At 39.3% G+C, this 27,911-nt stretch overlaps 1 protein-coding gene across 3 annotated transcripts in view; it reads left to right on the top strand.

The window, feature by feature from the left end:
- The window catches only part of rarga (retinoic acid receptor gamma a), a 54,427-nt gene that overhangs the window by 13,633 nt on the left and 12,883 nt on the right, over positions 1-27,911 (top strand). The window contains exon 1 of one of the 3 annotated variants that reach the window (XM_079802140.1): positions 17,593-18,276. The exons of the other annotated variants lie outside the window; for them this stretch is intronic. Coding sequence (XP_079658266.1) covers positions 18,132-18,276 — 145 coding nt within the window. The 5' untranslated portion in view covers positions 17,593-18,131. Of the gene's footprint in view, positions 1-17,592; positions 18,277-27,911 lie in introns of those variants that run through there. 3 annotated transcript variants of the gene reach the window in all.

Genomic DNA, 27,911 nt, shown 5'->3' with positions numbered 1-27,911 from the left:
ATACGAAATTGCCTTTGTGGAAAACGTTGCAACCTTATTTACATTCTTGTTTTGCTCCCAATTTTTTTTTCCTCGTCATTTTTTTGGGTCAAAATGATAAAAACCTATTCCTCCTCTGAAAGGATTTTCCTTTCCGCCAATGTCACTTTGGCCGCACGGCCTATTTGATAATGTTAACAAATAGCCATTGTTTGAACAAATCCACATTCAGTCTGACTCCGTCCTGATGTGCAATACTGTTCAAAGGTTTCGGGTCAGTACATTTGAAAAGTTGTATTCAGCAAGGATGAAGTCCCACCCTATTTTTCTACTTTTTGGTCTGCGTTACTCTGAAATTGAAAGACTGAAATAAAACGAGTTGGAAATGGTAATTCACAGTGACTTTTGCAAAGGCAAATTTAACTCATTTTCAAACTGGAAACACTTTCTGCCTTGCTCTGGCCGTTTGCATATCCAAAAGCACATAAGCAATGCCTGGAACTGGGTCCAGAGTCAAGACCACAGAGGCCCTAATTTGCTTTTGGGGACGCCCGTTTGACATTCTTTTTAGACAGGCATGTCACAAGTTGTTTTACTGAGCCATTCTCATCCCTGGCTCTGAGACGAGGAGAAACAAAGGCAGACGAGCAATCGGCCCGGTGCTGTTTTTGCAGGAGTTGGTTTAACAGGCCTCTTCATTGTTGCCAGAGCTGTCTGTCGGCTAGACTGCAAAAATTCCCAGCTCATAAAGGCCCAACATACTGAAGACCCTGTCTTTGAGTGCGTCTGCGCGTTAGTCCTGCATTCTTCCATAGACCGCTATGTATAATTTCCCAGGGAAGATATTCCTGCTTTGGCCAACTTCGGATAGGTGTGTTTCCAGCAGATATACTGACAGGTTCAAGCACCTTCCAAAGATGTGCAGTTGGCACAGAGCTCTTAGAAAAACTTGACAGCTGCCATTGATTTTCTTTCTCTCGCAGTAACACAATGATGAAGTGAGTGATGTATGTATATTTACATTTATGCATTTGACAGACATGCATTCCCTTGTAATCAAACCCATGACCCTGGCGTTGTTAGCGTCATCCACTACACACTATATGAGCTACAGGAATCAAACTCAGAGACCTTTCCCTTTAAACAGAGGATCTGTCTTATCTCACCACTTGTGATCGGATCACCTGAGACAGACCCTTATAGCAGATGAAAACAGGCACAGGCAGTTCTCGACTGTTCTGATAGGCCTGTGACTACAGGGAGAAATAATCAAAATATTTAAAATGATACATCTGCACTTTATTTCAGTCTTTCTACATCAAAATGGCATGTTTAATTCAATGTGTTTCTTTGTAATTAATTGCGAAATTTACTAGACAAATTGTGACATTGACAAAGTGAACTTTTACATTCAGCAAAATTGTTGTTTTTTTGTTTTAAAAGTTTGTGAGTGTGTGTTTTTGTTCTGTTTTGTTTTTAACCCTTAGTTTAGGGTCCAATTCTCACTATTACCTAGTTGCTTATTATTAGCATACATATTAAAAGGATATTGGCTGTTTATTAGTACTTATAAATAGGGCTGTGCGATATTGAAGAAAAATGCGATATGCGATATCATTATTAAATAATGCGATATTCGATATAATATTGCTTTAAGTGTGTAAAATCTATTTAAATTATATATTTTTAAAAATCTTTAAAAACTGAGAATACCACCATTTATGCGTTTCACATTCTTTCTAAGAAAACAAAGCATCAGTTCTGGGAAAAGAAAGCATTGAAGGTTCGAGTGTGTAACAAGACACGGAAAAAAGAATGGCTTGTGCGCATGTTTCGGTGTGTGTGTCAGACAGCAGACAGACTGCAAGGAGTTGTTTTTTGTGTTTAATAACTCTTTTTAACGTCAAGCAAGTCACATAAGTAACAGTCGTGTGCCCAGTCTATTCTCTGCTATATGCTTTGACCTAAAACATACAATTTTCACAATGTTGAAGTAGCCTATTAAAATCATTCAGATATTGCATGCCCTTGCGATATGCATATTGCAATATGTACATTTGCAATATTTCGATATATTGTGCAGCCCTACTTATAAAGCACATATAAATGCCTTATTCTGCATGACCATAATACCTAAACTTAACAACTACCTTACCAACTATTTATAAGCAAGCAGTAATTAGGATTTTATTGAGGCAAAAGGTGTAGTTAATAGTTAGTTAAAAGTTTAATTCACCCAAAAATTTAAATTGTGTCATTAATTCCTCACCCTCATGTCGTTCCAAACCCGTAAGACCTTCGTTCATCTTCGCAACACAAATGAAGATATTTTTGAAGAAATCCGAGAGATTTCTGACCCCTCCATAGACAGCAATGTAATTAACACTTTCAAGGTCCAGAAAGGTAGGAAAGACATCGATAAAATAGTCCATGTGACTCCAGTGGTTTAACCTTAATGTTATGAAGCGACGAGAATACTTTTTGTGTGCAAAAAAAACGAAAATAACCTTCATGTCTGTGTCAGTCTCCTATGCTGTTGATGTAGTAAATACAGTCCAGCGCTTCCGAGTTACGTCAGAGCTATGCCAGAACGTTGGCTTACCATTGGGCGAAGCTGTTCACATGAGCACCACAACGTATGTGTGAGCTGACAAGCGTAAACTGCGTAGGAATCTGACACAGACGTGAAGAAATTGTTGAATAAAGTCGTTATTTTTGTTAGTTTTTTTGCGCACAAAAAGTATTTTCGACGCTTCATAACATTAAGGTTGAACCACTGGAGTCACATGGACTATTTTATCGATGTCTTTTCCACCTTTCTGGGCCTTGAAAGTGTTAATTACATTGCTGTCTATGGAGGGGTCAGAGAGCTCTCGGATTTCATCAAAAATATCTTCATTTGTGTTCCGAAGATGAACGAAGGTCTTATGGCTTTGGGTTCAATGACTTGAGGGTGAGTAATTAATGACAGAATTTTAATTTTTTAGTTAACTAACTCTTTAATGGTGAGAATTGGACCCTAATATAAAGTGTGACCATTTTGTTTTGTTGCAAAATTGTCAGTTTTCCTTTTTCAGCATTTGTCATATTAATAATTGCTGGGCCTGTGCAGCTCTTCGGGGTCAGGGTCAGGTATCCGGTTGGTGTCAGGTGAATACAGCCTAATTATATAGGGCTTTCTTAAGACTGATTACTTGACTAATCGTTCAGGAATACACTGAATCGTCTGATTTGAAAATATGTAGTTTTTTTTTTTCAACCCTACACCATGAAGCATTCCTGGTCCACCATGGTAATTCTCTAGCTCTCTAGCTCTCTCTAGCTGTTTTTTTTAGCATGCTGTATTTTTTAAAATCATATAACACAGAGGTTTCTCTCTCCTACTTAAAGCTTTTGGGGAGGAATTGTCCATCTGTGAAGCTCCACCGTTTCTTTGAAACAGAGTTTGCAAAGCAGCTGTGCGCGTGGGGTCTCCGGTCACTGTGCGCGAGTCTCCGAGTGGGAGTCTTAGGTGCCGGCGTGCAGAAGCCGCTATCAGTTGATCCCTGTCATTATCGGAGCTCTTCAAACAAACAGTTGGAAGCCCATTACCAGCACTTACCGTGTGATAGCATCTCAACTGAGCCCTCAAACGCTCCCCAAACCTTTTACCAATCAGGGGAGGAGGCCTTGCTCCAAGCCGCCAAGAGGGATGTTTTGAAAGGCTGCTTGGTCATTTCCTTTAACCAGACGGAGACCGTGTGGCTCTAATCTAATACTCCTGTTAGGGCCGTGCACAGTCCAGCTGCCTCTCTTGCTCTTTTGCTGCACATATCAAGGATATTAGTTCCCTTTTGGCTTGCAAGCTTGAGTTTTTATTGTTACGACCAGGGCCAAGTTGTTGTGTGAAGGCATTTGTATTGTATAAAAAAGAACAGCGTGCTTGTTCCAGCTTGTCATCGAGAGAAAGGCAAACATTTTGTTGTTCGCTGCCCCCGCAGGAATAGATCAGCACAGTCACACACTTTCACACAGTAAACGCATTAAAATGTGCAGCCTACTTACTGCAGTGTAATAGTGCTTTTGTGCACGGTTATATCTGGTGACGTATTTGCGTATTCCAAACTGATTCAAAAGCTCTGGGAGATGTTAAATTAAAACATAATATGACAAGCAATCATTTTAGGGTTGCACAATAAATCAAATATGATTCCGGCTGCAGTGCTTAGTGAAGTGATGATTACAGCATTTCATGTTTGTTTGTTTTTACAGACATGTGTTTTGTGCGCATGAATGCAGCGGCCAGTCGTATATTAGCCTTTTTAATAATGGTCTTCATGCACAAATGTTTTGCAATCTGATCTGCAAATGACTGTTTTATGTTTACTTCTTTTTGCTTTAGTACCAAAGTGAGAAGATATGAATTTTTTTGGCACTCACTTTCAATGTAGATGCGGTAACACCCGATATACACTGCAATAAAAAAGGTGCAGATATGGCGTAAATTAGAATTGGTGTAAATTAGAACTGGATTTATAGCAAAGACTTTATATATAGGAATACGGTGCACTCTGATTACTTATGAATGGGAGAAAGTGCAACACCTAATATGGCGAATAAGCCCCGCCTTCTAAATGAAAGAACCAATCGTCGCGTCACTGCAGCTGCTGTTAGAAGCTCCGGTTGCTATAGAAACAGGCAGTATTCTAAGACACGCTTAGGACTGCGCATGCGCATTAGCTATGTCCAGGTTGAAAAATGTGTTTTTTTGCAATGATTCGTTTATAAACAAAATTTATGAGACAGTTGTTGTCAGATTTCATTGTTTATTTCAAATGTGAAATTTTATCGTAAGCTTGGCGAACAGTTTTGGAGAATTTGATGTTTCCCCATTCAAAGAGATAGGAGCTGCACTTGCATTCCCGAAAGGCGTTTCAAAGATGGCCACTGATGTCTTAAAGGGACTTGTTTATATTCAAATAGCTCTTTGATGTTTTTAAAATGGGAGAATTTTCCAGCATAATCACTTTGCTGGGTTTTTGTTTATCTTTCATCATTTTACTAACCGTTTCTGTCTGATTTAGTGATGTAAGAAACAGCTAAATTAATATTTAAAAAAAATTTGATTTAAAAAATTTATATTTTTTTAATCCAACAAATTAAATAAGTGATTTTAAAGTAAATTCTGTCAGTAAATTGATATCAGTCAATAAATAAAAAATTGTGATGTCATGGGAAATAATTAACAGTTATGATTTTTATCCTAATTGTGCAGCCCTAAGTGATTACACATAGAATAAAGGATCATTGAAAGGGAGATGTGTTCAGAAAAGAAGAAAATAGTGAGTCTATGTCATTTAAAGGCCAAGGCACAAGCACTACATTGTATCAGATTATTTATTTACAGAAACATTTTCCCGTCAAAGTGTTGGCTTTCCTTTGCAGCTGGCATGAGTTTGTGTGCAAAAGGGATCAAAATGAAATGAGAGCAATGTGTGTGTCTGAACACTTCTCTGTTTCCTCAGAGATTCCACCATCTTTCATCTCCACCTCTGCTTTCCTGCCTGGTTCCTCTCCGTTCCTTCACTCATCACCATCACCGCTTACTTCTACTGTAAACAATCAGACATTGAGATGTTCTGGTGGATGAATCGCTATCTAAGGATCCTATTATTCTTATTGTGCATTTTCCAATACATTGTTTTTGTTTTTTGATCGTTTGAATTTTGGCTGGAAGCAGATGAAGTTGGCCATGAAAGATGATGGAGAATTCAACATTATAGTCAACATCAAATATGGTTTATTTTCTGATTGAAACAAAATATTCAAAGTGGAAAAAATGTAGGCCAGGACCTGAATGGAGCTAGAATTGAGTTTGCAGTTGAGTGTAGGATACTCCCCTTCTGAAACATGGCTGACACTGAGGACATGGAGGTGGAAGGTCAAGGTCTCCCAGAAGAGCATCTTTTTTTTTTCAAAATCTAGTCTTAATTGGTTATTATTCACTGTAAAAAAAATTCATGTTATTAATGATTTTGTTTGTCTTGTTTTCCTGTTTTTTTCCCTTGTTTTCCATGGATTTGATCTTGGATACAAGTAGATTTTGTCTTGCTGATCTGGCAGATTTTTCATTTGTATTTTACTTGTTTATAACTTAAAATGCCAGTGCAGTAAGACAAAATACATTTAAAAATAGATTTTCTAAAAAATAAATCTTAATATTTAATGCATTGTTGCGTCACATGTAAAAAAAAAGAGAAAAGTAATTAGTCATAGTAATTTTTCAGTGTTAGGGCCGATACAAGAGAAGACGTTTTTGCTTTTAAAAATGCAAGATGGTCAGTGCACTCCAAAAAAATATTTTTTGATGCTGTTCATCAAAAAAAAAAAGTTTATTTAACACAATTATATCAGGTTTCTGGTTCAAATGTAATTGATTCATTTTAAACTGACTTAAAACCGTTACTCTTTGGCATAACCTGATGTTTTCATTTTGAAATAACATGTTTCATTCAAGTAACCCAATCAAACAAGACTTTCACTTCCCATCATGCTTTGCAAAGGGGCTGAATTCGGAGAGTAAATGTTTAAATAAAGTACTATTTGATGTATTTTTAACAAGATGAGAAAAAGGCGAGACTTTTTTAATGCTTAATGTTTTATGTTGGTATTTAAACATTTTTGTTATGTTAGTGTTTTTGAAGGTTACCATTGTGGTGAAGTGTAGAGCATGTGCTTGGGGTGAGGACCTGCTAATAACAATTAAAGTTGTTTTAATAATAAAAAAACAACTACTTTGGGCATGCCATGGATGTAACAAAACCATCTTCTGGTTAGCCAATAAGACCTTGTAAAAGTTTTGTATATTTAGTAAAAATAGTATTTCACTAAATACGTATAATCAATTAAACTGGATTACTTGTTTTGGTTTGTTTTTTATATTAATTTTAGAACAATTAAATTGAATAGTTTTGGACAAAATTAAGAATGTTAACCTGTTTTAACTAAATGGCATTGAATTAACCTTACGTAAAAAACTTTACTGAAAATAAACAATTACGTGGAACCTGTTGACATAAAAAAAATAAGTAAATCCAACGTATAATTTTTTTGAAAAAGCGCAAAGTCTAAAGATGCGTTTATTAAAAAGTTGAACTTATTTTAACTTGAGCGCCGCATTTTTAGAATGCCGTGTTATGTGCGAGACGCTGCAAAGACGTGAGACATAGGGCGTGTTTACATAGAAAAACAATGGAAAAGTAGCGCATTGGAATGGAAAAGCACATTCTGTGTTCTTAAAGGGTTAGTTCACCCAAAAATGAAAATTGTGTCATTAATTACTCACCCTCATGTCGTTCCAAACCCGTAAGACCTTCGTTCATCTTCAGTCGTTATTTTTGTTGTTTTTTTGCGCACAAAAAGTATTCTCATCGCTTCATAACATTAAGGTTGAACCACTGGAGTCACATGGACTATTTTATCGATGTCTTTCCTACCTTTCTGGGTCTTAAAAGGGGTGATTACATTGCTGTCTATGGAGGGGTCAGAGAGCACTCGGATCTCATCAAAAATCTTCATTTGTGTTTCGAAGATGAACAAAGGTCTTAGAATTAACCCTTTAATGTTCTTACTTGAACACTAACTTGCATACACTTGTATATACTTATTATTAGTTATTACAACAAAACGTATGTATAATAACTATAATCAGGATTTTTGAAAGGCTGTATTACCTACAAGGAGTACCCTAAAAAAATGCCTTAATATCTATTTGGCTGTTGGCTAACATTATTTTCTTTGTCTGCGTGACCTAAGTGATGTTGGCCAGGTTACGAAGACACACACATACACACATAAGTGCTTCAGTGCTTTGTCGTCTGTCATTGATAGAGTACAGTTCTGCTTTTTTATTCTCTAGTATGCTGTCTGTATTGCTGTAATCACACATGCAATGCAGGGCCCTTTGTGTAAAAGGGAATTCGTGAAGTCTTTGTTAATATTTTGGCCACAAGCGACTCCCACACTTGTCTGTTTTTTGGAGAGTTGGCGTAACCGCAGTCCGAGTGGGAGACAGAGTCAGCAGTGGCCTCTCTCTGCCAGGTCATTAAGAGCTCAGTTTGGGAATTTTGCAAATTGTTCACAAATGGAATCTCAGCTCGACTGACTCTATCCCGAAAATCCGGTGGATTACTTTCCTCCCCTCTGCCCCTTCTATACTCCTCCACTCCTATGCGGATTTCCTTCCTTGATCCCACCGTTCCAGGGAGACAGACTATAGCGGAGGGGTGAGACTGTGTGTTTGGATGAGGCACAGAGTGTGAGCGAGCATTGAAAGGTAAAAAGTGCACTGGCATTTTAGCATGATGACAGATGAAGATGAAGAGACCTGCGTTGAGAGGGGGCGGAGCTTCAACGTTTGCAACAGGCAGGACTGGGCACGTGCAGTATGAAGATTCTGCCATGGCGACCGGGCATGGGAGGGGCTTCCTAGTGGATGTAGGGAGGGACCATGTCCAAAGGGGTGTGGCCTATAAAAAGGGGGAGGAGTGGGTAACTTTTTGCCAGTCAAAATCATAACTACAAAACATGTGGTTTCCAGTTTTGAATACCACATGTCAAAAGTCATGAGAATGCTAAAGAAGCAAGAATACTGGCATGCCAAGAGAGAGAAAGAAATGGCGGGGGGTGGGAGAAAGAAACAGGCACAGAGATAGAGCGAAGGCTTGCTTGAGAGATTGCCAAGTTTGATAAGTTTGTGAAAAGTTTTACTGTTTCTTTTTTATGCGGTGCAGAACACGAGGAGGTTGAGTGAGGACTGGAACAGCCTGTCTTCTAGCTTTGTTTTCCCCTCTGGTCTGGTCTTCAGGTGACACTTCCAGATTCTCGGGGAGATGTATTGTGTGTACGAGTAAGATGTCAGGATAAGATTACATCTCCTAACGTCTCCTCAGAGCCAAACATGTGTACGATATTGCTTGAGGTGGACGCCATGATGAATGTCCGAGCGATGGTGTTGGGATGGGGGTTTTGGAACTGAGGCAGTACTGGTGCATACTTTTAAGCCTCAAGCTATCATGAGTTTAAAATAGTTACATTTCAGTCAAGCTACTCTGTTAGAAATGTTACTTTAAACTATAAAATAAAAAACAGTGTTATTAAATGATTAGTGTTAACTTTTAACTAACTTTTTTTTCATTTTAACTTTAACTTGTATTAACTTTAAGCATTTAAAATGCTGAAATGAGACTTAAATCAATTAATATTTTCTTAATCCATTCATTTGCATGATCTGTGTGAATTAATTGATTCATTAGAAATTGTGTGCCTGTGTTTGTGTCTGTGTGTATACATACACCAAAAGTATTGGGACACCCCTCCAAATCATTGAATTCAGGTGTTGCAATGACTTCCATGGCCAAAGGTGTATGAAATCAAACACCTAGGTATGCGGAAGCTTCTACAAACATTTGTGAAAGAATGGGTTGCTCTCCAGAGCTCAGTGAATTCAAGCGTGGTACCGTGATAGGTTGCCACCTGTGCAATAAGTCCATTAATGAAATTTCCTCACTACTAAATATTCCACGGTCCACGTAGAAATAACAGAGCGGGGTCAGCGCAAGCTGAGGCGCACAGTGCGCAGAAGTCGCCAACTTTCTGCATAGTCAATAGCTACAGACCTCCAAACTGGCCTTTAGATTAGCTCAAGAACAGTGCGTAGAGAGCTTCATGGAATGGGTTCCCATGGCCGAGCAGCTGCATCCAAGCCTTACAAAGTGTCAGATGCGGTGGTGTAAAGCACACCGCCACTGGACTCTATAGCAGTGGAGATGTGTTCTCTGGAGTGATGAATCACGCTTCTCTGTCTGGCAATCCGATGGACGAGTCTGGGTTTGGTGATTGCCAGGAGAACGGTACTTGCCTGATTGCATTGTGCCACGTGTAAAGTTTGGTGGAGGGGGGATTATGGTGTGGGGTTGTTTTTCAGGGGTTGGGCATGGCCCCTTAGTTCCAGCGAACATTTTGGACAATTTCATGCTCCCAACTTTGTGGGAACAGTTTGGGGATGGCCCCTTTCTGTTCCAACATGACTGAGCACCAGTACACAAAGCAAAGTCCATAAAGACATGGATGAGCGAGTTTGGTGTGGAGGAACATGACTGGCCGGCACAGAGCCCTGACCTTAACCTGATAGAACACTTTTGGGATGAATTAGAGCAGAGACTGTGAGCCAGGCCTTCTCGTCCAAAATCAGTGCCTGACCTCACAAATGCGCTTCTAGAAGAATAGTCCAAAATTCCCATAAACACACTCTTAATCTTTGTGGAAAGCCTTCCCAGAAGAGTTGGAGCTGTTGTAGCTGCAAAGGGTGGGCCAACTCCATATTAAACCCTACGGATTAAGAATGGGATGTCATTAAAGTTCTTGAGGATGTAAAGGCAGGCGTCCCAAAACTTTTGGCAATATAGTGTTTATCTGTGTATATGTGCGTGTGTGTATATACACATTTACATAATTTTTTTTAGCAAATTTTGGAATTATTTATTATTATTAGTAGTAGTAGTAGTGGTAGTGGTAGTGGTAGTCGTAGTGGTATCATGATTAATTTATTTATAAGTGTTTTACAAAGTTTGGAGCTATTATCACAACTAAGTAGTTATGTTAGTAGCATCACTAGTTTTATTTAATTAGTCCCCTTTGGTGTTAGCAACACTGGTGTTATTTTATTTATTTATTTTTTATTCATTATGATATTTTTTTATTATAATTTTTTAACTAAATTTGGAAGTATTGTTACTTTTATTTCATTATTTTATTTATTTTAACAATATTTAATAATAATATTTAAAAAATGTGGTGCTATTATGTCATTAATGAAAATGTAGTTATGTAAGTAGCATTGCTACAGGCTACAGTCGCTCAAATGCCGGGAATTCTGGAATGTGTCAATGTGTTTAAACATGCATACTTTTGCATAGGGACCTGCTGTTGAAATTGAGTGTTTTCGAGTGTTTTGTGTGTGCCAAAGGTGTGTGTTTCATGACTCAAAATGTGCGTTTGAATGGTATGTGTATGTGTGTCAACATCTGACTGTTTCCTGAGGGAGCTACAAGGACTAGTTGTGGTAATCTGAGGCGTGCGTGCGCAGACAGAGCTGAAATGAAGTGGTGTTCTGTGTCTCTGTCATCACCGACAATCTGTCTGGACACATCCACATACACAGAAACACATGACTCTTGCTTACACTCTAAACAAACTTCCTGAGCTATATAATATGGTACACAGATTTTTAAAAAAAGTAGCAGAATAGGCAATGCATGTTCAATCAATCCTTCGTATATACATTTCATCCCCCAGGGGGAATTTTCTTTCTCTTGCTCTTTTATAGCTCAGGAGCTCATATAATGGAGTTAATCGTGTTTCATTTAAAGAGATAGTTCTCCGAACTTCTCCCAAATGTTTATATTCTGTCATTATGTACTCCTGTCTAACACAAAAGAAGATATTTTGAATTTTAATTCTGGTTTAAAATACACTTAATATTCAGTAATATTATTGATTTGACTGCACTGATACTATTGGATGAGAATAAAACTATATCGAGCTCAATAATGAAATTATTGTCTTTCTAGAGCTGCTTTACAGCTAAAGTTGTATTGTTTCATAATTTAAGAACTTTGTAACAACAATACTGTTGTTTTCTTGTTTATTATTGTGAAGCTGCGTTGAAACAATCAATATTGTATAAAGCATTATATAAATACATATGACTTGACTTGAAAGTCAGTGGTGTCCAAAAACATTGGACCCAGTTGACTTCCATTGAATGGACAACATTTTTTCCTACAGAAAAAAGTCATACAAGCTTGCAACTATCACTTGGGTGAACTGTCCCTTTAACTCCCAGATGTCCTAAAATACCCTGTAAATACAAATAGGCTAAATTAGCCCTCCATTTAATCTCATAGCTGTCTAGGAGAAACAGTTGAGCTATCAAAGAGATCTCCTTTGTGATTTTTCATTCCTTTGAGGCCACACACAGACAAACCAGTCTTGGCTAATATCTCTAATGCATTGTGTCTGCTATCTGAGGTCCACATCAGTGAGTCATGCGGCTGTTAAACCTGATTCTGAGGCTTGGTTTGGTGACTGGATGCCTGAGATCGGCTCATCTGGTGCGGCTCGTCTGGCCTGGAAAGCAGAGATGACAGGGAGCCAGCTAAGTGAGATGGATTTCTAGCAGTTCTGGGTCTGTTTGTCATCGGAGTTTTGTCACATGACAGGAAGGAGGGAATAGTGAGAGAGAGAGAGAGAGAGAGAGAGAGAGAGAGAGAGAGAGAGAGAGAGAGAGAGAGAGAGAGAGAGAGAGAGAGTATGGAAGAGCCAGGCCTTTAAGAAAGAGCAAAAACAAAACTGTCTTTAAAGATGTTCCTCTGGGTTGTTTAAAAACTGTAGCAGGGTTGAATGAGTATAAGTTTGAAAACAGAAGGAAAAGGAGGGAAAAGGAGGGAGTGGAGGTGGTGGAGAGTGATGGAGAATAGCTTGAGCTCCAGAGAGAGAGAGAGAGAAAGAGAGGGAGGGAGAGTAGGATAAGTTGGGGGAAAGTTAGTGGCCCAGTGGGGATTTCTTCTGGAGTTCAACCTCCTTGGCTGGGGAAGGGAGGGAGGGGGAGGAACTTGGGTCAGCACTATGAAGTTGGATTAAATGTCCAAGTCAACTCTTTTTTTTTTCACTCTCAGACTACACGGAACAGTTTCTAACAAAAGATTTTCAGCGGGAGAGAAGAAATTGCAGAGTTAGAACAGTTTATGTCTCTCAATGACAATACGCAGGCGCTTTTATCCATGAGGAACAAAAGCAATCAGTTTATCACAGAGGTGCCAACAATATTAGCAGTACCTCAATATCGAATTTCAACAGTAAGAAGTGTAGCTGTGGAAGAAGTTGGGAACAGAGATGACGAAACGTGTGGTTTGCAACTGAAGGAAAAGTCTGGTCGTCAGGATAATTTTATATATATATCATTAATCTACATATAAATCCTCATTGTTTTACATACATCAGCTTTAACATATACGTTCGAAAATGAAAATGTGAAAGTAGTAGCTTTCTGTATCATTGTTTGTTTTCAAGTATAAATATATAAACATCCTTAAAACAAGATTAGTTAACACTGCCTAAGAAATTAATATTAAAATATATTTTCAGAGAGTATATTTTAAATCAAGCTATTTTATTTAAATATCTTTATTAAACTTAAGTATGCTTAAAATAACAAAAGCATTAAATTAAGCCATCCATTTTGTTAGATTTCAGCATCATCATAAAAATAAATAAATGTTGATATTAAATCGATACACTACCATTCAAAAGTTGATAATGTTACAAAAGATTTCTAATATTTATGCGGAATATTTTTGAGTGTCAAGTTCAAATGTTTTATATAATAATTTTATATTTTTTGGATTGTGATATTGACCTTGTTTTTTACTATAATAGCCTTGATGCTAACATGGCGTTAAAAATTTAATAAACAAACAAAATATTTCTATTTTAAATAAGTGCTGTTCTTTTAAACTTCTATCTATTCGTAAAAGAATCCTGAAAATGTTATTTTCTGTTTTCAACATTGATAATAATAATACATGTTTCAGCAAATCATCATATTAGCATGATTTCTGAAGGATCATGTGACACTGAAGACTGCTGGAATGATGCTGAAAATTCAGCTTTGATCACAGGAATAAATTATATGTCAAAATATATTAAAATAGGAAACAGTTATTTTAAATGACAATAATATTTCACAATATTACTGTTGTTACGGTTTGTTTTTTAATCAAATAAATGCAGTGAAGGGCATAATAGCCATTCAAAAACATAAGAAAAATCTTGCTTACCCTAAACTTGTCAATAGTGGTGTAATTTTAGAAATGCATTTTTAATTAGTTGAAATGTTTTTTAAGCATGAACCTAATTAATTCCAAGACTTATTATCTTATGCAGTTATGCTTCTCAAGTAAACATATTTTTTTTGTCATTGTTACATATGTTAGCCTACATGTAGTAACAATAACTATAAATTATGCATAATTCCATGCAACTAACCCTAACTCTATAGTAAGTACATGTAGTTACATGTAATCACTCAATACTTAAATGTATAATTACAGTGTAACAAAGACACCTTAAAATAAAGTGTAACCTTTTTTTTAGGATTTTACATATTAATGAAAGTTTTGCTCCATCTTAAAAATGTTTTAGATTTTCTTAGAATTTACAGCTTTCTCCTTCCAACATTGTACTTTTGATCTGTTCTTTTGTTTGTTCTTTTGCCACCCTCAGCCTTTATGACACAACAATTACATGAAGAACCTCAGTGTTACAATTGATGTACTTTACTGTCTGCTCAAACAAAAGGGCCATTAAAGTGCCCTACTCTCCCTCCCCCCCCCCCCCCCCCCCCCCCCCACTCATATTCTCTCTCTCTCACTCTCTCACTCTTTCTTCCTGTCTGTGTCTGTGAGGGTCGCCTAAAGAAAATAAATGAGAACCATAACAAAGTCAAGAGCCACAAGATCAATAAACAGCCTAATGAATACCATTCTCTGCGCATGCCCCGACGTGCTCCGAGAAGGACTCTTTGTTTCTTTGTAAGTGTGAAAACGCAAAGGGGGTTTGGGAAAATGAAAAGCAGAATTCCACAGAGTGGGAGATTGTGAGTGTATTTGGAAGGAAGGGCAGTATGTGTTTATAGAGAGCTCAACCAGCAGCGCAGATTGACAGGAAATGGTGTCTTTTCTTAGGCGGCTGGGCCGTACCACTAGCAGCGGGCCGACGGGGGTGGGGAGGGGGGTGAAGATGGATGAGGCAAGGCCGAGACGCAGGCACCTCTGTTACTCCTGGCATTGTGTTCAGCTGTTTGCTTGACTTGAACCCTGGTATGGCTCCGTCCACTCCCCAGCTGTTCACTCATTGAAAGCCATTGGCACTGACACTGGCAGAGCTATTTATTTCATTGGGTTTTTTTTTTTTTCAGGTCATGTATTGCTGATTGCCTGTGTGCTGTGGAGGTATATGTGGTTTATTAAGGGTAGGGGGAGTAATTTGGGGACAACTAGGATTGTGGGGGTGAATGGCAAGAACTTGTTGAATTGACTGGTAATGTCTGAGCTGCTTGTTACATGATCTAGTATTTGCATACCGAACCCAACGGTCAAAAAAACCTGGAAGTCTCTAGTTGTGCTCTGCTCTAAAGTGTTTACTCGGCTAGATATTTTGTAGAGTAAAATCTGCCGCAAATCACCACAGTAACATCTTATTATTGAACAAATAGCTTCAATAATGGCTTGCTTGTAGAATCTGGGTATCTGACATTCAAATGGAAATCTATCACAGCAATCTATTGAATGATTGAAAAACAGCTTGAAAGGTCATGCAAAAAAAGGTCATTAGTCAAAGTAGTGTGGGAGCCCTGAATAGTCCATGTAGATGCCATTTGAATTTGTACTTGAATGAAGGCTGAGGAATAGAAATACATTTCATTTGATAAGTTGTACTGTATGGTTACATCTAATTGAGTTTTTTTTTAATATCTTTTTTATTTTTACAGTATGTAAATCATATTTAAATTAAACATTACAATTATTTCTTTATTTGTTTAGTATTTAGGACAGGAATGGTTAACTGGCAAAAATACATTTGCTGCGTCCCAATTTGCATACTATCCATCCTAAATAGTATTCGAAAATAGAATTAGTATATGTCCCAAATCGTAGTAAATGGAAAAGAGTATTCCAAAGATCCCAGGATGGTCTACTATTTCTGGTCAGAATTCGAAGTACAGATCGACGCGCACTCTAACGGCTGATATTGCCCACAACCCATTGCGAGTTGAACGAGGATTCGATTAGAACTACAAACGCAGATACAAATTGTTAAAAAATTACAAACATGACGGATGTGCGAATCCGACGGTTAAGTAGAGAGGTTTAGATAAAGGGGTTTGAGTGATCAATTATGAGTATTTAGCCTGACTAAAAGATATTTCTTCAACGTTATCCACATTATATTTCACCTGGAGCAGTATTGTGAACTTTTGTAATGATACGTTTGGCCATTAACTTTTAAATGCATCATTATATTTAAACTGCAAACACATGAGGGGAGTCTCTGCATTAAAGACCCACGAATGGCAGATCAATGTGCGTCTACATTTCTCTCCGAATGAATCTGAATGTGGAGGATTTTAACTGTGATGACGATTGACAGGGCAGTTTAAACGGTGACGGGATGCACGTAACTAAGCGACAGAGTCCGTTAAAGATGATGAAGTAGTACGTCCCAAAGTTTGCATACTCTTCTGCTACACATTCAAAAGTATGCACTTTTTCTTCACAAAAAGAGTACATACTTTTAGATCGTAGTATAGGCAAACAGCTATTGAATCAATCAATTCTCTGATTTGCTGGTGTACTGCAAAACCAATAGACCATCATCAGGGTAGACATATTTTATTACATGCAAATGATAAAAAGGCTTGATAGGATGTATATTTTTCTACTATTATTATTATTATTATTAATAATAATGTTGTTGTTTTAAATTGTATATATTCATTTTATTTATGTAATATTTGGGGCAGGAATGGAAATCAGCTTGGGTTGATTGGCAAAAAGTCATAGAATCATAAGGGAATCTTTTGTAATGCTGAACCAGTAGACTATTGTCAATGTAGACGTCATATTTCATTACACACAAATGATAATGAGGCTGTGAGAGATAGATGTACAGTCCATTCAAGATCCTAGGTCATGTCCAGACTTTATGCAGATCTCTCTAGTGAGCTCATTAGAAATGGATTGCATGTTTGTTTATGACATATTTGACTAATTAGATAATGCTGTCAGCTACCAGTAAGATGGATATTATCATATTTAAGCCCATTCCACATCATTTAGATGTGGGGAATGTCCGCCTGGTCATGTTTAACCTTCACAGCCCATGTTTCCCAGTGTTTTATTCTCTGAAACTTGACTAATTTTTGTAGTCCCATCAGCTATGCAAGCAACTTCAGCTCTGTATGGTTCTACCCCCTCACAGCCTCATTTTCACGCATGTCAAATGAAATGCGGCGTCTACTGACTGTACTCCATGGGAAGAGACTCAAATTCATCACGTCTTCGTCGCAAGTGTGAAGACAAGCCCTGACATTCCTTCCCAAGTTCATCTTCCTGTTGGTCTCCTGCTTGGCGTCCTCTAGCGCATGGATTCTCCCCGCAAACTGAATAAAGTTCTTCTTTTAAAAGCTTCTATGTGGGCCAGAGGGGGCTTTGAATATTCGCCACATACTTAATGAGGTAGAGACAGCAGCGGCCATCAGTCATTTACTCTGTTTTTTGTGGAGACAAAGGCGAGAATTTTGCCCTGGCATCTGCTGCTTGCACAATGCTCTCTCTCTCTCACTCTCTCCCGCTCGCTCTGGACTTTAATGTGGTTATGATTAGAGACGGGGCTGAGGGATGGGTTCGGGGGCTAGGGGGGGGGGGGGTCTCATATGTACTGCAAGGGAAAAAAGGGGGAGGTGCGCAAAGCAAGAGAGCCTGTTTGTGTGCAGTGCGTGCTGAAATATGAATCACAAAAGAGACAAAAAGAGGCCAACGAGAATCAAATAAAAGTTTGTCCTCTAACCAGATCAGAGCTGGCAATGCAAACACACAAATGGCCCCTCCCTGTGGCCCTCTCTCTCTTTCTCTACCCTCTCTCTCTCTCTCTCTCTCTCCCCCCCTCTTCTCGATCACCCTCTCTCTCTCTTTCTCTCTCTCTCTCCACCCCCCTCTGTGTGCGCAGGACTGAGGCAGTTGGTTCGCTCCAGTGTGCCTGAGAGCCGCGAGTGCTATGTGGGGCTGTTATTTAGGTCTGTTACAACACGCTAGGAGCAGCTCACCCCGAGCAACCAGCACCGCAGATCAGCCGGAGAGGGAAAGAGAAACAAGCAGCGTGAGAGAGAGAGAGGAAACGCTTACAAGAGCAAAAGCAGCGGGATCAGGCAGCACGTATATCCTGAGTAGAGGAATTCCAGCAGGGGATTTAGCGCTGTCGTAGCTGCGGGTGTTGTTATTGTTTTTTTTGGTGACGCGAGGCAATCGGAGGCGGGTGGGCGACAGGGACGCAGCATGTTCGACTGTATGGAGGCTCTGGGCATGGGTCCCCGCCAGCTCTACGATGTCACCAACCGGGGTGCATGCATGCTTCGGAAGGCGAGTCCTTTCTACGCCGGACTGGACCCTTTCGCTTGGACGGGGACGGCTAGTGTACGCTGTAAGTACCTTTTCTTATTCATCTAAACGGGGCCTCCGATCTCACGTTGGTGCCAAACCAAGCACTCGAGCTGCGTTTGAGATGCTGTTTGAGTCGATCGTTTTCCATGATTGTCACGAACAGAGTCTGGTTTCACCAACAGTGTGGGTAACCTGATTTTTGACCTTGTCGGTTGATGAAAAGTTAAACAGAAAGGAAGTAATGCGAGAGGGAGAGATGAAAGAGAGAGTGTTTGAGAGAAAGAGAGAGAGAGAGAGAAGTGGGTGGGGGGGGAACCTGACACTGTGCTATAATTTCAGTCATGCAGATTGCATTTGTCTTCTTCACTTCACAATTGTGCCTGACAGCTCTGGTATCCCAGCATGCCTGGCCACGGCTCAGCCCACACAACAGCATCAAACAAGCGTTAAAGTGAAAAAAACCGAGAGGGACATTACTCAAGTATGTGTCACTGATGAAACTCTCAGATTGGGAATTGGAAAACGGGTTGGGTGATTAGACTGTGACAGGAAGCCAAGTTGCAAACGCCATAAAACAAACAGCAAAGAATTGGCTAAAATATATATCGAGTGGAAAGTTTAGTAAGTATGAGGGCTTGAAGACCTGGACAGCTTTTCGTTTTTCTCTCCGTGTCTCTGTTTCAATCATTTTATTTTTCCTATCGCTGTTCCAGACTTTAGACAGCCTTTGGCTCTAAAAACAGTCCTGCTTTAGCAAAACTGGGGTTCGTAATAATAGGGGACCAGACTGAGAGAAAGGGAAAACAAGCAATGCTGCAATACAATGCGACACTCAAATGTCCAGATCAGTAAACATCGCCGTTACCCTTTTCCCAAAATGCACGCCGCTCTCGCTGTTTTCCATTTGTATTTGTTGAAGCTTCTGCTTTTTGTTCCTCCTTCTCGGCCTCTGAGGGCGACTCATCTGTCTTCATTAATCGTGAAAGACACCAACGTTTCAGTGGCTGTCAGCCACACTGGGTTCTCTTTAATGAAGACAGATGCCCTGTCTGAGCTCGACCCGGAGGGGAGGGGAGGGAGGGAGGTCCATAATGCCTCTTCTCCTTGGCCAGAGCCCTGATGATAACAAGATGAAATCTGTTTATTTAATCAGTCATGTCTCACCAACGCTACACAAGCACACAGTCAGGGCCCACGATGGAAAACGAGCCCTCCGAAAGCGCCATTGCTGCTTCTCAAATTCTGCTCCTTCCTGGTTCCAGGAAATAGTGGAGATCGAGAGGCAATCGGACAGATCCTGCTGCCCTCGGGGAAGAGCAGGAGCGGTGTACTGTTACAAGCCACCGTGCCCAGTAACCTCTGTAAACAAGACCGGCCTATCCGACCACAGGATACGCTGAGTAGTTGCTCTTCATTGTCCACTTAGACCAGATTAATCAATGTTTTAGGCCAGCTGCTCTAAGACTTAAGTTTATCTCACTGTCTCTTAAAGTTTCAGCTTTTTTTGTCTTTATTTGATTAGCAAGCAGCAAAGGGGGGTTGGGAGACATTGCAGGCCAAGACTAAAACCTGTGTTGCTCACACAAGCACCATGGCTTAATACATCTGGGAGATTTTTAGCACTTTTTATCTAGTAATCTCTTTTTCTGCAACTGCTACTTGTTTGAAAACGGTTTTACTTTTTGTTTTTACATTTCGTTCAATTTTAGCCTACAAGTAAGTGCCTTTTCTAGACTTTAAACTTTGTGTGACGTCTTCATAAGCCCTTTAAACATTCTGGATTGTTCTGGTCATGTGACTTCAATACCAGTCAATGTTTTTTTCCCTAATGCCTTTATTCAGCAAGGATGTAATAAATCAATCAAAGGTGACAGTAAAGTCTTTCGTTGTTACAACAGATTTCTATTTCAAATCAATTCTGATCTTTTGAACTTTCTATTCGTCAAATAATCGCAGTTTCCACAATTATATTAAGTAGCACACAACTATTTTCAACATTAACAATAATAAGAACTACTTGAGCACCGAATCAGCATATTACAATTATTGAAGGATCACGTGATACTGAAGACTGGATTTCTTGAAAGAAATTCAGCTTTTCCAACACAGGAAGGAATTACATGTTTAAATATGTTAAAACAGATAAACTTGTATAAATTGTAATAATATTTCACTGGTCTGTTTTACTGTATTTATGAGCAAATAAATGATGCCTCGGTGAGCCTAAGAGACTTCAAATGTTTTCAAAAACATCTTACAGACCCTAAACTTATTTGTTTGATATGCTAATTGTATATTCAGGGATTGCCTTTAGATGTGTTTCACCACAGAGTGATTGAAATGTGCCAGTCTTTTGGTTGGTAATGGCTTCCAAGAAACTTGAACCACACAGTTCACCATGCTGACAATGTTACATTGCCCTGCACGATTCACAAAACCCCTGCTGGCTGTTAGAGGTGAAAAGCAAGATAATCGCAGACCACTGTCAGTGTGGCCAGTCTTTCCTGTTTTTATGTGCAGTAGTTCAAGACCTTTGCAGTTTTTTTTTTAAATTCAATGTCAGAGGTTATGGAGAGGCTTTGCACGGGCCAATGTCAGCTCTCGTGACTATGTGAACCGCGTTTGTTCCATTCCTGAAAGGAAAGAGAGCTGAAAGAGCTTTTTATTAAGCAATCCTTGAATGTATTGAGCCATATGTTAAAAAAAGGAAGTACGCAGGTGATTTGGTAATCTACACCTAAGAACGATAACATCACGTCTCTCTAAGCTGCTCTTAATTTCCCTTTTTTAAAAGTTGCTTATGATGTGCAACACTAACATTTCACAATTTTGTTAGACTTTTAGGAAGTTTAATTTACTACACTTTTAGGTTTTTGCTTGTGTTAAAATGAGGACTAGAATTCTGGATTGTCTTCCTGTCCTGATCACTCGGGCTCACACACACACACCATTGTTTTCTGCTAAGTGTGCTGTCCACATCAGAGTCTGATAAGCTCTCTGAAACAGAGCTGTGCATGAAAGACAGGGAAATGAGGGCTTCCTGTGTCCGCTGTCACATGCAGCCCTCTCTCATTTTTTGTATTAATGGAAGAGCTCAATTATTTCGTTATAATTATAAAAAGATTCAATTAAAAGATTAGAGCGCCCGACGAGGCAGGAGAATAAAAAATGATCCTTGATTGATTCGATGCTTGTAAGTGTGTGTCTCTCAATGTGTGTGTTGGAGGAAATAGGAAAAAGTGGTTGGCCGTGAGGGATGCATACTGATTGCATCCCAGTCCAACAATAGAGAGATACACTGTTAGTACTCAACAAGCCAAGAATAATGCTTTTACTTGTTAACTTGTGTTATTCAATCTTGTACTTTATTGCAAGGACGTTTTAGCCCATACGCTAGTGTCCCTTTTATAGCTTTTGGGCTAAAAAACATAACTTCTGATGTGTTTTAGCCCTCAGTGGTATTTTTCTGTGTGATGTCCTTATAAACTCTAAACATATTCACGCTTACACAATCCTGTACATGAATATTTAGTGTGGCTTGTTAAATGTACAAATTAAGGATGCACTGATGTTACAATTCTGACTGATAAGCCTATAATTATTTTCATGTTATGGCCAATAACTGATAATATATTTAGTGTAAATAAATAAAAAATATAACACTAACATTTTAAATGCTACAAGTGAAAATGTAGGCATAACAACTTTATAATATACAGTATATAAAATTATATGTTTTGCCAAGTATTACAGTGTTATTAAATGACTCGCGTTTTAAAAGATTCACTAGTGAGTGTTAGATGACAACAAACGTGATCTAAATGTAAAAAGGGTAAATAAGCATTTGCAATTTCATATCCAACGCGCCCCTGAGTTTTCAAATGTCGAATCTCATAAGACCCACAGTGTTTGTACTGTCATTTTGTGCTTCTATCTTGTATGTCAGCATCTATCAATTATGCATAAGGTGTTATGGTGTATTTGGATGATTTAAAGGTGGCGCAGTAGCTGTGTGTGGATGGCCGTTGAACCCTGTCTAAGAGGGAGTCGAAGGCAAACCCAAGAGAGGAGGCCTGACGCGGCCGCTGAGATTCCACAGTGTGCCGCTGGAATCCATTTACTGCTGTAAGGGCAGTTTATAATATCCCGGCAGGGTCAAGGAACTGTAAATAAGAGAGTTCCGCCTCTCGTAGAACAGCAACAATGACTGTTTTGCGCTGCTTGAGGGATGAATTTTAGACCTTATGTGAAACGTTGAGAGAGTGTAATTGATCGAACCAAAACATGCTCATGGATCTGTTTGGTTCAAACAATTAGGGTGAGTTCAACACCTTGTTGTAGATTTCAGTACCACCTTGACGGCCAAGCCACTCCATTGCGCGGTCCAAATTTGTCCCACGTTCTATTCAGGAAGCATTGCTAATTAGCTAATCTTTCCTCTTCACTTTCATGGGTCTCTGAGAGACACAAACAAGGCCAGGCATCATGGGATTGAAAACTCTGGGTGAGGCTCAATGGCTGTCATAGTTTGGCCATCACCTCTCTTTTGTCCGATGATTTAGTGGATGTTTACTGAGTGCTCCAGTGCCTGGTTGGCAGTTTCTCTCTGGGGGCGAGGCGTTGGCAGGATCTTTGTCAGTCTGAAACCATGTGTGAGCTCAGTGTGAGGAGAGAAGTTCTGTTACCAGTGTGTTGTTGACTGACGGCTTGGCTCCGTCGTTACTAGGGCTCACTGTTATGTGAAAATGTGAGCCGAAATATACCCCCACTATGTTTCTCTGCAGCTAGGCCGTAGAATCTCCCAGTCAGTCAATCGTTGGTTTTATCTAAAATGAGAATCAGGTTGAGGGTCTAGCAGCACTGTTGATAAGGTGATGCTTCTCAGGAGACATTGATTCTGGTGTTGTGTCTTGTTTCATTGTTTAACGTTTTCTCAATGCTTTTTGATACTTGGAAAATCTGCACATTGTTGTCAAACCTACAAAGCGATAACAATACTTTCAGACTGATGTTATCAGGGGTTTCATGTACTCTTGTAGCTTTGTCACAAAAACATCCTGTTGTACGATGGGTCTAGGGATGGGCAAGGATTGTCAGCTAGTCATTCAGTAACTGACTAGTTTATCTAGACTTTTTGTTATTTTTTTAGCTGCAATGCTTTAAAGGGGAATTAAGACACCTCTGAGATTTTAGCGTGTTGTGGTTTAGCATTCTGAAACTGTCAGTAGGGTAAAACTCAATGAAAGAAGCTACCCTTTTAAATTCATCCCCTTCAAAGCACTGCCATCAAAGCACCTCTTCAATAACCAATTCACCGCCTTTTGAATATAAATTTTAAAACTGTTTCTGTCAGGATGACTTCTGTGGCCACTAGACACTGCGTCAAACAGTAAAAACAGGTTTCAAAACCCCTAGTCAAAATCTAGCTGTTTTTGAACATAAGACTGCATCGTATGTGAGCGCCCCATTGGAGATGTAGTGGACATGATGCAAAATCAGCCTCACTATACATGTCTTAATAAAGACAAGTCGTTTGGTAAACTCACCTCACTCAACAATTATATAAATAGCCACAATGTCTTTCAGATATATACAAATTAATATAAAAACATACATGTATTTGACTTTTTTGTATTTGAGTATATTTTTTACATGTACATGCAGATGGAGGTGAGAGGCTATCCTAAATCACCCATAAAAGATAAATGGATACAAGAGCTCAAGGATGCTTGTTAGGGCAGACCATCTGTACTTTACCCCCACACATTCATCTTTTTAAACGATCATCTGCTGTCTGAAGACTCAGCACAGTGTTTAGTATGAGCAGGAACGACACCGTCTGTCTGGCGGAGGATGTCTATGCATGGCTCGACTGGTCTATGCACCATTTTTAAAAGTTGTGTTGGCTCTAAATAATAAGCGTATTGTGCTTTAGTCAAATATGGGGTCGGATTTGTCTCTCAAGGTGACTTCCTTCACGGCTACGGCTGAGATCTGTCTGTTGCTCTCCGGGGTTTCGAGAGGACATCAAACCGCAAGCAGTATTACTCTGAAACTTCGCAATTGGCAGTTTCCACGAAGTGTGCCCATCCACACCCTGACATCTTGGGCAGTCACTGAAGGCGTGCTGCCACACTAAAGTGAAAAATTCCACTCGCGTAAGCACACATCATATTATAATTTCCCCTATAGTCAAAGCAGAAGTTTCTCACAGACTCGCCCTTTGAAAGAACAGAAGTGTGCCAGGCTGTTGGACTGATAGTGAAAGAGCCAGTATTTATACACAAGAAACCCTCAGCTACTATGAGCATAGACCGCAAATCATGTAGACAGCAGGAAGCCACAACTCTGTTGGGCCCACTCCTTATGCAAAGCAGAATTTAGTATTGAGCTTATGCAATTACTACACAAGTTGCTTGCTAATTAGGGATCAGGACAATTTGTTGCGACCCAAGCAATTTCAAAACATCTGCAGTTTACTCCAATACTTAATTTAGCAGTATTAAGGCGTCAGTCTTCGTAGTTTGGCTGCTTCTACTTTTGTGGTTTCTATTGTTTTGGGGAAGGAAGCAATAAGGGCCAAACAAGGAGCTCCTTTGCCCCAGTTCTGAGCCGAGAGACACTTCAGGCTGTGACTCAAGCTAAGTTGCCCATCTTAAAGCAGGTGAGCACAGACAGATGGCAAGAGGAAGTCTGCAAGGACCAGAAGATCAAAGATAATGGTTAGATGAGGCTGTCTCTGCCTGTTGGCTTGATCAATGGCTGTGTCCATGGAGGATGCATCCAGCCATTGGAGTGGAGAGGAATTAGAGGAGACACTCTCACTCAGGGGTTGACAGCACAGATGAAGCTTGGTAGGGGTGCTGGAGATTCAGTGGAGTTGCAAATTTGGATGTCTGTACCAGAAATCTGTCTCCTCTGAATCAGGCCTTCATCCTCGGTCTTTGTGCGCTGATTACCCCTCACTGTCCGTTTGGATGGAGTCCTACTAGAGGAATAGGACAAAAGTCCCTTAAATGGTTTACTAAATAGGCTGTGCTTAGAACTAGTCAAAAAAAAAAACCCTCTTAATTTGTTCTGTTGCTTTGGCTGTATGGTTCTTTAGAGATTAAAAAAGTTCTAGTTTCTTTGAAGAAAAAAAAAAAAAAACAGAATAGATGGCTTTCTAAAGAACTGGGGAATTAAAAAGGTCTTTATGGAGGATTCCCTATGGCTTTGGGCTATAAAAACCTTTTTGATTCTAATTGAAACTTTTATTTTTAATTAATTAGTCTTTTAGTGGACGCTTTTATCTAGAGCAGCTTACATATGGCAAATTACATTTATTATAGAGACAAGCCCCTGGAGCAACCCAAGGTTAAATTACTTGCTCAAGGGCATGATGGATCCAAATGGAAGATCGATGGAGTTTGTGAGGCTTAAACCAGCAAACTTCTGGTTACCAGACCAGAAAAAAAGACGTCTTTGGTAATGGAGAGACCACTATCTGTGTAAGCCGTAGTTGAAAGGGTGTCTGATTGCCTGTAATCCAGGAAGGACTCAAGTGTGGGCGATTGATTCTCTGAGTCCATTGATGTGCTAGCGCCACTCATTCAGGGGTCATTCAGGCCAAATGCTGGCTCACCTTCATCTAGACATGTCTTAAATGGGATCTATGAGATGTTGCCATGTAGGAAGTCAGCATTGAATGCACATTGAGGGTAGTTTAAGTTTAAAGGGATAGTTCAACCAAAAATCTTTTTCTTATGTCGTTCCAAGCATTTTTTTTTATTCTACAGAACACAATCCATACACTGAAAGCCAATGGAGTCCCTATTGACTGACTCTTGTTATTCTAGTCATGCCCGTTTTGGAATGACTTGATGGTGAGTAAATGATGACAGACTGTTCATTTTTGAGTGAACCAAGGCTGCTCATACCTGCTGCCCTTTTGCTCACCTTGTGTGATGGCGCTGGCCTAATCCTGCCCGACTCTATGACTGAGAATGTCAACTGCATGTGTATGTCTTCACGTATGTATTCATGCCTGTGTGCTGGTTATGACATGAGGGTGTAAATTCCTTCAGTCTTGTCCAGTCTGGGGTGTATGTAAATCTTCCTGTCTCTCTTTTTCTGTCTTTCCCTCTGAGCCATCTCTTGGATGGCAGCCCAGTTTTATCACAGGGCTTCCTTTCAGAAAGGGCCTTACTGCAACAGGAAGGACTCCTCCTTTTTTACAGGCCTTGGATGGAGCACATGAGAGGGAAGGATAGAGGGGGTAACGTAGAAAAAGGGAGGAGAGGAGGGGGAGATCAGGTAATGAGCTCGCAGACAGCTGTTGACAGCAACTGCTACTGCTCTGCACCTTTAATAAAAGCACACACACCTCTCAGCTCCATAACGAACACTTCTTTTGTACTGCCTCTGTGGTGCACAGACATCATTTTTAAAGGTTTTGAAATCTAGGTAAACCCTTAGATTAAAGTTTTTATATATTTATTTTAAAATTTAATTCATATGAAACCAATTGCTTATTGGCATCGGTCAGAATTTAGTTTTTTTTATTTTGTCGATAAATGAGATTATGGATTTTTTTGGTGTTTTTTTTTTAGTTTGTTTACTATGTAAATTGAATAATAGTGTCTGGAAATTTTCATATCTTTGTTTGAATGATTGTTTCTCTCAGTACATCAAAAGTGTCTTTTCTTTTTTAGTTCTTTTGATTACTGAGGGTTTTTTTGCTCTCAAAATCATTATTTTTCCATTATCATTAAATTTGGTTTAGTCAGTAAATGTATTATTTTGAAATTTACCAAGTAATTGACAAAATAGTACCTGGAAATTGTTTATATATTTGTTTAAACAATTGTTTCTCTCAGTACTTCAAAAAGTTTAATTTAATTTAATTTAATTACATTTTATTTTATTTTATAACATTTTATTTTATAACATTTTATTTTATTTTATTTATTTTATTTTATTATAATTTTTTTTGTGTTTAAGACATATTCCATTAGCTATTAGTATTGCATTTTTATTTATAAAAAAATGTATTTGCTGAGTATATGTCAAAATAGGATCTGGAATTAGTTCAATTCTTTGTTTTAATGTCTCTTTCTCTCAATCCGTCAACATTTTTACTCTCACTGCATTATGTGAATTTAGAAATGTCGAAAAACAGCTTGCGGTAAGATAAAGCCTGCAATCAGTGAGAATACATCCAGCGGAAAGAAACAGTGATGCAGTAGAGAGGAAGGAAATGGGGTTGTGTAGTATAAGGTGGTACGATGACAACAGCATGTGAGGAGGATCTGGGTGATGGCAGGAAGCCGTGGGCAATGAGACACAGTAACAGAGAAAGAACCATGGTCGGTTCCCCTCATCAGGAAGTTGGCAGCCAGGAGGGGCTGTGTGTCCTTGCCCATCAGGCACCGCTCGGAGAGAGGGGGCCCTGCCAGTCAGTCTATCAATCACACCGCTCCAAAAAACCTGGCCAATCTGTGGCCCGTCTGCCACTCTGGCTGCACGCACAACAAAGAAGTCTGTCCACCCAACTCGGCGGAATGGGGTTGTAATTTGAGGCGAAGCAAAATCATGGAGCTTTCAGTGGAGGGAAGCAGGATTATGTTCTGAGAAATGCAAAGCGAGCGACACGCAAATACACGCCCAACACGCTGAAATACTTAAGAGGAATTG

The sequence above is a fragment of the Gobio gobio genome (assembly GCF_949357685.1).
Source record: "Gobio gobio genome assembly, chromosome: 21".
NCBI classification, from domain to species: domain Eukaryota; kingdom Metazoa; phylum Chordata; class Actinopteri; order Cypriniformes; family Gobionidae; genus Gobio; species Gobio gobio.
Note: the sequence above shows the minus strand (reverse complement) of the source record. Positions and strands in the feature narration are given on the sequence as shown.